The 11,857-nt window shown below is 40.8% G+C and overlaps 1 protein-coding gene across 1 annotated transcript; it reads left to right on the top strand.

Annotated features, from left to right (window-relative positions):
• Positions 1-4,728: 4,728 nt before the first annotated feature.
• On the top strand, positions 4,729-5,295 carry LOC141632896 (uncharacterized). Its single transcript, XM_074445401.1, has one exon. It carries the CDS (start codon positions 4,729-4,731, stop codon positions 5,293-5,295), a length of 567 nt encoding a protein of 188 aa, XP_074301502.1.
• Positions 5,296-11,857: the final 6,562 nt, after the last annotated feature.

Below are 11,857 nucleotides of genomic sequence, written 5' to 3'. Positions count from 1 at the left end.
CCTAATTTCGGCCAATGTGATCCGAAAATAAGGAATTAAATTTCCTTATTTTTGGTCTTTCCAAAAATATATAAAGTGTGTTAAATTGTCATCTAGTGAGGATCGAACCCATGACCTCTTGGCTTGTGTACCCTCACTATTATCACTATGACACATTCAACTTGTTGATATTAAATACAACTGATTATATTTAACTACGAATTAACAGATTAATTCTTTCAAACTAACCTTATATATATTTAATTAAATATAACTTATTATATTTAATTTACTTAATTGACATGATTAATTAGTCTCAACTTAATATTATTTAATTTTCATTAAATAATTATCTCATCAACACATTGACTAACTTTTTAGTCATTTTGGGCATCAATGTAATTATATTTCTATAACCACATTTCTCAAATACGTCCTATAGGTGTGACCTTTAGGGACCAGTTGATCACCGCCATCTGTATGATAATAACGTCAAACTTTCTAGCAAGCCAACCGTTATTAGGTAAACGTTAATCAACTGATTAAATATACGAAGTATACCCTTGTGAACCTGTAAGAGATTTACAAATGTTATCACACTAATTTGTGAAGGACACCAGCTCCAACACCACATGTGTCAACAAACCACAAACCGAATGCATACAGTTATTAAGCAGATTAAGTTCATATTTATGCATATTAATGTAACATGTCTCATAAGGAGTAACTACTCACAATCCTAGATAAACTGGTCATGAATGTCACCAGTTATAAGCTCTAAACCTCAGAAAATATAAGTAGTTTGCCAAAAATCAAAGTCAAGTTATCAAGTTCAGCAAGATATTAACGAAAACTCGTAGACTATGCAAATGATTCTACTAATAACATGTCAATTAGCAGATCTTAGGCATAAACAGATGCAAATGCAATCTCATCATTGAAATACTACCGTTCCGACTCGACCTATATGCTAAAGTAAACGTGCAATTTCTTTTTGAATTTTTGAAATTTTTCAAATTTTTTTTTTTGGATTTTTGTATATATATATATATATATATATATATATATATATATATATATATATATACATACATATATATATATACATACATATATATATATACATACATATATATATATACATACATATATATATATATATATATATATATAGAAAATGAAATAACAATGCAAGGCAAATAAGTAAACGTGAAACAGAAATGCAATAAAACATATGAATGCAATGCAAAACCCTTCCCCAAACCAAATCACACAATGCCCTCATTGTGCAAAATCATGTAAGAAAATAATCAAGGGAAATGGGAATTTGCGATAATATTAATTAAAAAGACATGAAGTTAAACTCGGAAACTCACAAGACTTTAAACGCAGCAAAAAGGTAACCTCCCCAAACCAGCGTGAGCTAGGAGGTTTCGAGAGCTAAAGTGCTACCAATAAGTACCTGAAAAGACAAACAATACCACGCGTAAAACGAGAAAACAAAATTGGGACGGTAAAATTATGTGCGAAAATGAGAAAATGGAAGAAAACAGAAATTAAGCGGAGAATAAAGTGGAGGTAGGACTCCCTTAATTCCAAAAATCGATCAAACACAACAGGGGAGTGATCGAAAACAGTCAAAGATCGGACGGCGGTCGATCGACCACATCACCCGGTCGATCGACCGAGTGAACAGAACGAAACTCTGAGATGCGCGGCTCGGTCGATCGACCATCATCGCGCGTCGATCGATCAAAACCTCTTTGTAATTTTTCGATTTCTTCCAATTAGCTCAATAAATTGAACTAATGAGGTCTTTTAACCTGCAAAAGCACATAATAGAGCGCCCAAAATTGCCCAAAGCCCAAACTAATAGTCTATAGACGGAAATTAAACTCAGCACACACTAAGAGTTTTTATTTATTTCTTTAAACAACTACGAATTTTATTCGCAAAACTAAACAAATCACATCGGGTTGTCTCGGCTAGCGCGGTTTCGCACCGGTCCCGCTCGACCTCTTTTTCTTCAGCAGCTCACTCTAATGGAGCCCAATCAAAACAACTCAAGGCTCTTAGCAACCTATCATACATCTGCGCATGTGCTACACAAAACTGTAAGTAGCACCATAAGATAGAAATAACATAGGAAATCAAAATGTAAAAACATTTAAGCCTAACAAATTTCCTATGGCAGCTCCTAAAATCATCCACAAAATAATTCTGCCCTCCAGCTAAGGGCGGAATATAAAAGCTCAAGTTAACCACAGGTGGAGAATTAACGAACTCAAGTCATTCGACTCAATAATAACGCGAGTAGAATTAAAATACTCTGACGGGTATGAAATGTGAGGTGGAGGAGTCTGGTCAACTAAGGGAGAAGGTGGATAATCGTCCCAAATGCATGGGATAGTAAAGTCAAATGGGTCAATGGGGTCTCCTAAAATAGGCTCATCATCGATATCATCATAAGTATCCCATTTAACCTCTAGGCTATCACTCTCCTCATCGCTAGACTCGTCAAGATGGAGGTTCTCAAAGAGAGCCTCCAAATCGTCCTCACTATCTGTGTTAGAATTATAAAGGGGTTGTTGACTATCCTCATAAAAAGGATTGTCAACCACGCTAATGGTCTTCTCTACGACTCCGTCGGTATTTCCTAAATTGGTTTCTAAGGTCTCACCCACCCCCTCATCTGAGTCAACATGAAGAGAAAAAGTAGGTTTAAGAGATTCAGTAGCAAACCAATTAAATAATTCTAATACCTCAATTACGGGGATTCCATCGAAATCCCACTTACCTATAGACTCGAGGTATGCTCGCGTAAGGTCATTCATATTCCGGAAAATAGTGCAGCATATTTGGAGATCAGAAAAGGCATCTCGTCTGGGCTCAATAAACTCCCAAAGTCTGACTAAATAAGCACCAAATATTTCATCCTCTTCCTGTGGAAAACTCAGAACATGAAACATGAGAACGGTCTCAAGGAACCGAAGTTCCCTGAGACAAGAAATAAACTAAAAAAAAAAAACAACTAAAACTAGCGCTGCCTCCCCGGCAACGGCGCCAAAATTTGATACCGTCGTTTAGTATCAAAAATAAAATTTATAATTCCGAGCTAAACTAACAGCAGCTAGTAGTAGCAAGGGTCGATCCGCAGGGAGGTAGGGAGTTCTAATTGTTTTATTTCAGTCTATGAGTTTCTGGGGGGGTTATGGAGTGGATTATATCTAAGTCTAAATGCATAAATAAAAGGCAAGTAATAAAAAGAGATGTAAACAATAAATAAAAGAATGCTAAGACAGTCGGTTCACTGCAGCTACGACGATGGGTTCCTAAGTAAGTCTGAATAATCACGGTAGGTGGGAAAATAAGAAGTCCTCTCGGTCCATTCTTAACTAGTAGCGCCTCTCAGCCTATGCTACTGGTCCCTAGGTCTCACTAATACTAGCTCTCGCCCTAAAAAATGATTCCTAAAGCCTAAACTTTGCCTATCTTTCGATCTTAGTAAAATTTAGTCATTTCAATTTGGTCTATTTCCCTTCCCTATCTCTCGATCTTCCGGGTCGGTCAAATCCTAAGTAATTAACAAGTCTCCTCTCGGTCTCGTCGTTAATATTGCAATTAAAACATTGAAACGGTGCTAATCTATCGCGCGTCAGTCGATCGACCAACTAAGCCAGTCGATCGACCAACAGTAGTCTAATCGATCGATGACTAATCAGTCGATCGACCAAAGGCCGACATCAGGTTTACTAATCTACGTCGTCTTCGCTGCAGATCCCCTCACACCTTAGCACGAGGTTTCTAGCTACGCATATTAATTCTAACTACAACTACGAAAGCAATTAAAACAGTAAACGAAAGCATGATTAAAACGATTTAACAGTAAATTCGCAATAAAGAAAATTACGGCTTTAGGGAACTAATCTAGCAATTCTAACTACGAAGATAATAAACTTAAAGACTGAAATTATGATTGAGAAATACCGAAACTAAAGGCCGAAAGGAAATCCAGATGCAAAATAGCGAACTTTATTGAGAAACTAAAGTATTTTAATGTAAACTATGCTAAACTCGAGACCTAATTTCTCTCCTAAAAACTGATAATTATTCAGAAAACATAGGTTAGTTTTATAGGAATATCACACACTCTTATTCCTAAACCTAAGAATACATTGGGTTTCTAATTCTCGATCTTTTAATTTGCGCATCAGCTCACGTGGTGGTCGATCGACCACTGAGGCCAGTCGATCTACCAAAGGTGTCTTTGTCATGCATTGCATTCTGACGATTCCTGCAGCGCGCACCGATCTTAAAACAGCTGTCATTTCTTCGTTACTTGGTCAAATCAGGCGTTCTACACGGCGTTGGAAATCTAAGAGGATAAGCTTTCACCTCCAATTAGAATCACTCGATTATAAGCTCTAGAACTCGAGATATTGCCATCTGAAGCAGGCTGCAATATCGTGAAGTGCTTCTTTGCTTGTTAAACTCGTACGCGCCCATGCTTTTGCTATCTTTAGGCCTTGAAACGAAACGCGCACCAAGCTCATTCCTCGAGTCACTAATCCATGTCAAATCCTATGCTAAACACTCGGGAACGGATTCGGCTCATTTTCCGCTGGATTCTTCACATTTCTGCAATATTATACAAAACACGAAAGTAGACGGAAATAGGGAAAATAGTAGCATATACTACATAATTGAGCTCTGAAATGCGTGTAAAATAGGGTGTAAAACATCATATAAATGACACGCATCAAGGTGTATGACATTACTATCCAAAGTATTCATACTAAAGTGATTGATAAAACAAGGAAGCAAACTTTCTGGTTTATTGTAGTCTATGGTTTAAACAAGCAAGCTGAAAGGGAACCTTTATGGGCTAGCCTGAGATATTATCATGCTACTGTGAGAGGGCCTTGGATTGTAAGTGGTGATTTCAATGCAATCATGGCCAGAAATGAGAGAATTGGAGGGGTTCCTATAACCAATGCTGAGATGAGGCCCTTGGTACAGGTGGTTCATGACTGTCAGTTGGAAGACCTTAGTGCTAAAGGTGCTTTCTATACTTGGACGAATAAGCATGAACATGAGACTAAGGTTTATAGTAGGCTGGATAGGATGCTGATAAATGTGGATTGGATGGACTGCTTCCCTGATAGCTATGTGCATTTTCTCCCTGAAGGTCTATTTGACCATTGCCCTAGTCTTATTCATTTTGAGGGGGAGATACACAGAAGAGGCAAACCTTTTAAGTACTTCAACATGTGGTCCTTGGAACCTGACTATGATAATATTGTCAGGACTGGTTAGCATAGAGAGTGGAAGGGGACTCCTATGTTTAGAGTTGTACAAAAATTGAAAAGTTTGAAACCTGGCCTCAAGAAGTTGAATAAGGAGCAATTTGGGGATATTGAAAACCTCACCCACATAGCTGAATTAGCTCTGAATCAGTTTCAAACTATGTTGGTGCAGGATCCTCTCAATGAAGAATTATGCTTGTCTGAGAAAGAATGTGCCACAGAGCTCACTGAATTGAGGAAAGCAAGGGATCAGTATCTGAGGCAAAAGGCTAAATGTGAGTGGATGGAACATGGAGATGATAATACTGCCTATTTCCATGCCCGTATTAAGAGAAGAAGGGCTAGGAATAGAGTATTTCAAATAAAAGATATGAATAATAACATGTGCACTAAACCTGAGGATATACAGGCTACCTTTGAGAAGTACTATAAATTTCTCTTAGGCACGTCTAAGGAGGTTAGTAGCATCAATCAGAGGGTTGTTCGTGCTGGCCCTATTTTGACTAAGGAGCATTGTGATTTGCTGATTGCACCTATAACTGGTGAGGAGGTTAAAAATGATATGTTTGGCATTCCAGGGACAAAAGCCCCTGGACCAGATGGGTATAGTAGTCAGTTTTTCAAGGATAATTGGGGGATTGTAGGGAATGATGCGATAGCTGCTGTACAAGGGGCTTTCCAATCTGGACAACTTCTGAAACAATGCAACAACACCATCATAACCTTGATTCCTAAGGTTGATTTTCCTGAGAATGTACTGCAGTTCAGGCCCATTGTCTGCTGCAATACAATCTATAAATGTCTGTCAAAGGTCTTGTGTGCTAGATTGGGTCAAATCCTGCCTGATGTGATTAGTGCTTCTCAAAGTGCCTTTATTAAGAGCAGAGACATAGCTTGGAACATCCTTATATGTCAAGACTTGATCAAGCTTTATAACAGGAAGAGCTGCTCACCTAGAATCATGATGAAACTTGATCTCCATAAAGCTTATGACTCTGTAAAATGGAGTTTTGTGAAGGAGATGATGTTGGCTATGGAGTTTCCTAAGAAATTTACTCAAATTATTATGCAGTGTATATCTACTCCTTCCTATTCATTGTCTGTAAATGGTGAAATGTTTGGATTCTTTAAAGGAAAGAGGGGGCTGAGACAAGGGGACCCCCTCTCCCCCCTTATCTTTACTATGTGTCTTGAATATCTAAGCAGAATCCTGAAGGGGGTTCAGAAGCATGAGAAGTTTAGGTTCCATCCTCTTTGCAGTAGGATACAATTGTCTCACCTTTGCTTTGCTGACGATTTAATTTTGTTTTGTAAAGGGGAAAGAACTTCTATTGAGCTAATGTTGAAGGCATTTGATTATTTCTCCAAAGCAACTGATTTGGTCATGAATAAGAGCAAGTCCAATCTCTATTGTAATGGTATTGATGAGCAGCTGATCAAAGAGATTGAGGTGGCCTCTGGCATTAAGAGAGGAGTAGTCCCTTTCAGATATCTAGGGGTCAATGTCTCCCCTAAAAGGTTGTCTGTGATGGACAGCAATTGTCTAGTGGAAAAGGTGGTGGATAGAATAAGAAGTCTGGGTTCAAGAAAACTATCCTATGCAGGGAGGGTGGTGTTGATCAAAGCTGTCCTGCAAACCTTGCATAGTTATTGGGCTCGAATCTTTATTCTACCAAAGATTGTTATAGGTAAGATTGAGGCTATCTGAAGAGCTTACCTTTGGTATGGCTCTGATCATAAGGAAAGCCCTGCTTTGGTGTCTTGGGAGAAGATTTGCCAATCCAAAAAGCATGGTGGACTGGGGTTGAAAGACTTACATGTTTGGAACTTGGCTACCATTGGTAAATATGCTTGGTGGATAGCTCAGAAGAAAGATCATCTTTGGGTAAGATGGGTGAATGAAGTTTATATTAAGAGCACTGGCTGGATGGATTATAAACCAAGAATGGGAAGCAGTTGGGCCTGAAGGAAAATCTGCCAAGTTAAGGACATTATTAAAGATTACTTGTTTACAGGGGATGGGTTAGAGAAGTATAGCATACAGGAGATTTATGTGGTATCCTTGGATGTTGAATAGGTGGATCCTACCTAAGCATTCTTTTATGTGCTGGCTCATAGCTCATCAGAGATTGTTTACTCAGAACAGGCTCATTCAAATAAATATTGCTCAGTAATCGTTGTTTTACGTGGCGATCAAGAAGAGAGCCATCCTCATCTCTTCTTTGATGTTATCTGATAAGAAGTGTCTCCTCCTGGTTGCTGACTGGTGTAAGATCAGTCTACCTGCCATTAACTGTATTCAATGGCTGGTTGAGTGGCGACATCCTGCTGCGTGCAGGAAGAAGGTGACTGCAATGATATTGGCCTGCTTAATGTACTATGTATGGCAGATAAGAAACCTTAGCAGACTGGATGGTTATGTATGGAGGCCGGAGGTATTATTTACTAGGGTCAAACGTGATGTGCAAAGTAGACTTTACCATTGTGATGTTAGGAGTAAAAAAGCAAATGTGATTAACTGGATTGAATACCTTAAAAAGCCTTGAGGTTGTCTTACTCAAGCTTTCTAGGTAGATGATTGTAATGTTATAATGGGCATTGATCTTTATTAATGAGAAGCTTAACTTTCCCAAAAAAAATGATAATAATAATAAATCTGAGTGAGCTTAACCTCCGCCAATGTCGGCGGAAGATTTGTGATGGCCACTATATTGCTGTTGTCCGGGTGCTTTCTTCCTCTGGAGTTGCCCCCTACTGCGGTGCCACTCTTGTGGCCCTGCGTGAGAAGCATCATGTCGCCCTGCCTCCTACATTGATTGTCTGGGGATCATCATCATCTGGTTGCCTCTTCGGCGGTGGTCTTGGATATGATTCGGAGTTTCCCACGTGGTACTTCTTGTGGGAGGGATGGTTTTCGTGCCCAGCACCTTATGGACTGTTTGAGTGGCGCTGTTGTGGCTATCTCTGACGATTTGATCACTTCTATTACTAGGGTGGTTAATCTTTTTCTTGAGGGTCGGTGTCCTCTTCCTCTGGGTGAGTACATTGTCAGCGCCCCTCTCACGCCACTCGTTAAACCGGGTGGTGGGGTTCGCCCTATTGCTGTTGGTTCGGTCTGGAGACGGCTTGTCTCCAAGGTTGGTTCTTCTATGGTTGGTCCGTCTTTATCTTCTTATTTTGATGGGCTTTAGTTCGGGGTGGGTGTGTCCGGTGGAGGAGAGGCTATCTTGCAGGCCTTGAACCGGCTCATTGAGGATCAGGGGGCTCAGGTGAGGCTTTTTATGTTGCTGGTTGATTTCCAGAATGCGTTCAACCTTGTTGATCGTTCGACCATGCTTCAGGAGGTCCCCCGTCATTGCCCGGCTCTCTCCAGTTGGGTGGAGTTTGTTATTCCAGCCCAGCCCGCCTCTTTTATGGGGAGCACTGCTTTTGGTCTTGTCAGGGTGTTCAGCAGGGTGATCCGTTGGGCCCTTTGCTTTTCGCTTTGGGTTTGCATCCATTAGTTTGCAAGATCCGGGACACTTTTGACCTCACTTTGCATGCATGGTACTTAGATGATGGCACCATCGTGGGTGATACTTTGGAGGTGGGGAAGGTCTTGGATTTGATTATGGTGGATGGCCCACGTTTTGGATTGCATCTTAATGTCTCCAAGACGGAGGTCTTTTGGCCTATTGAGGATCCTCGGAGTCGGCTTCCTGGGATTTTCCCCCCTTCTATTTCTCGGCCATTGCGTGGTGTTACGGTTTTGGGTGGACCTGTCAGTGCTTGTTCTGATTTTAGCAATGGGATTGTGGCGAAGAGAGTAACCAAGACCATTGAGTTAATGGATTTGGTTGCGAGGATTGAGGACCCGCAATGTGAGTTGCTTCTTCTTCAAGCTTGTACTGGTATTTCCAAGCTCTACTTTTCACTTCGTACTTGCTCCCCTAGTGTTTTTGGGTCTGTCCATCTTCCTTTTGATGCCGCTCTTCGTTCTAGCTTGGAACGTATTGTCACAGCGATAGGGCCGGGTTTTGGGGATTGGCAGTGGCTCCTTGCTACATTCCCTTTTCAGCTCGATGGTCTTGGTGTCTATGCGGCGGGAGATGTTTTATTTTATGCTTTTATTGCGTCCCGTTTGCAGTCTGCTGGTTTGTAGGCTAAGCTCCTCGGCCCTTCTGGTATTGTAGCTGCTGGCCCTGCTTTTGATGATGTCGCGCAGGTGTTTACTACGACTACAGGATCTGGTATTTTAGGTAACTCTATTGAAATTGCTGCCCCCAAACTTATGAAGAAATTGGCAGACATTTATTTCGCGACGGTTGCTGCTGCCTCAGAGTCTGTTTTCTCTTTTACACCACGCCAGCTTGCTTTATGGCAGTCCCAGCAGGGTTCTCACTCCTCTGATTGGTTACGTGCGGTTCCTATCTCGGGGTTGGGTCAGACTATGAACGGAAGAACATACCGTAGTGTGCTGGGATATCATCTTGGTGTTCCGTTATTCACGGTCTCTAGGCCCTGTCCGGCTTGCTCTCGAGTTTTTGTTGAGGATGTTTTTGGGGACCACGCTGTTTCTTGTACTGGTACTGTGGGCGTTAAACATCGGCATAACCTTGTTCGGGACACTCTTTTCGACATCTGCTATAGATCTGGTATTACTGAGGGAAAGGAGGTTGATATCGGTTTGGTTGATGGACATGGTGGCTCTCTTCGTCCTGCGGATTTATTGCTTTATTCTTGGGACAGGGGGCGTGATGTGTGCGTTGACTTGACAGGTTCTTCTCCTTTGACTAGGACTGGGATGACGGATTTTGTGCCTGGCCGGGTTGTCGTTGATGCTGTTCAGCGAAAGTGTGCTAAGTATGGGGATTTGTGTGAGAGCGGGTTATGGTTTCCTTCCTTTCTCTTTCTCTTCACTTGGGGAGCTGGGTTCGAATGTTGTTGCCTTGCTCAAGCGGATCCAGAAATTCTCGGTATCTCAGGATGCGGGGGCTCGGGTGGCCTCTTACATTTTTACTAGACTTAGCTTTGCTATTGCTAAGGGTGTGGGAGCCCAGATTGTCTCTCCGCTCCCCACCAATTTCATGTAAACTTTTATTTTTTATATTAATGAAAGCTGCGCGCATAAATAATAATAATAATAATAATAATAATAATAATAATAATAATAATAATAATAATAATAATAATAATAATAATAATAATAATAATAATAATAATAATAATAATAATAATAATAATAATAATAATAATAATAATAATAATAATAATAATAATAATAATAATAATAATAATAATAATAATAATAATAATAATAATAATAATAATAATAATAATAATAATAATAATAATAATAATAATAAAGAAAACTATCCTATGTCAGGGCCGTGTTTTGGGGATTGGCAGTGGCGCCTTGCTACATTCCCTTTTCAGCTTGGTGGTCTTGGTGTCTATGCGGCGGGAGATGTTTTATTTTATGCTTTTATTGCATCCCGTTTGCGGTCTTTGGTTTTGCGGTGCTAAGCTCCTCGCCCTTCCGGTATTGTAGCTGCTGGCCATGCTTTTGATGATGTCGCGCAGGTGTTTACTGCGACTACAGGATCTGGTATTTTAGGTAACCCTAGTGAAATTGCTGCCCCCAAACTTATGAAGAAATTGGCAGACATTTATTTCGCGACGGTTGCTGCTGCCTCAGAGTCTGTTTTCTCTTTGACACCACGCCAGCTTGCTTTATTGCAGTCTCAGCAGGGTTATCACTCCTCTAATTGGTTACGTGCGGTTCCTATCTCGGGGTTGGGTCAGACTATGAACGGGAGGGCTTACCGTAGTGTGCTGGGGTATCGTCTGGGTGTTCTGTTATTCACGGTATCTAGGCCCTGTCCGGCTTGCTCTCGGGTTTTTGCTAAGGATGTCTTTGGGGACCACGTTGTTTCTTAGACTGGTACTATGGGCGTTAAACATCGGCATAACCTTGTCCGGGACACTCTTTTCGACATCTGCTATAGATCTGGTATTACCGCGGGAAAGGAGGTTGATATCGGTTTGGTTGATGGACATGGTGGCTCTGTTCGTCCTGCGGATTTATTGCTTTATTCTTGGGACAGGGGGCGTGATGTGTGCGTTGACTTGACAGGTTCTTCTCCTTTGACTCAGACTGGGATGACGGACTTTGTGCCTGGCCGGGTTGTCGCTAATGCTGCTCAGCGAAAGTGTGCTAAGTATGGGGATTTGTGCGACGGTAGCGGGCTATGGTTTCCTTCCTTTCTCTTTCTCTTCACTTGGGGAGCTGGGTTCGGATGTTGTTGCCTTGCTCAAGCGGATCAAGAAATTCTCGGTATCTCAGGATGTGGGGGCTCGGGTGGCCGCTTACATTTTTACTAGACTTAGCTTTGCTATTGCTAAGAGTGTGGGAGCCCAGATTGTCTCTCGGCTCCCCACCAATTTCATGTAAAATTTTATTTCTCTTTTAATGAAAGTTGCGTGCATCCTTTCATTAAATAAAAAATAAAAAAAAAATTATAATAATAATAATAATAATATGACTATTGAGCTAATGGACTTGGTTGCGATGATTGAGGACCCGTAATGTG

The sequence above is a fragment of the Silene latifolia genome, chromosome Y (assembly GCF_048544455.1).
Source record: "Silene latifolia isolate original U9 population chromosome Y, ASM4854445v1, whole genome shotgun sequence".
NCBI lineage: Eukaryota > Viridiplantae > Streptophyta > Magnoliopsida > Caryophyllales > Caryophyllaceae > Silene > Silene latifolia.
This window is presented reverse-complemented; position numbering and strand designations above follow the sequence as displayed.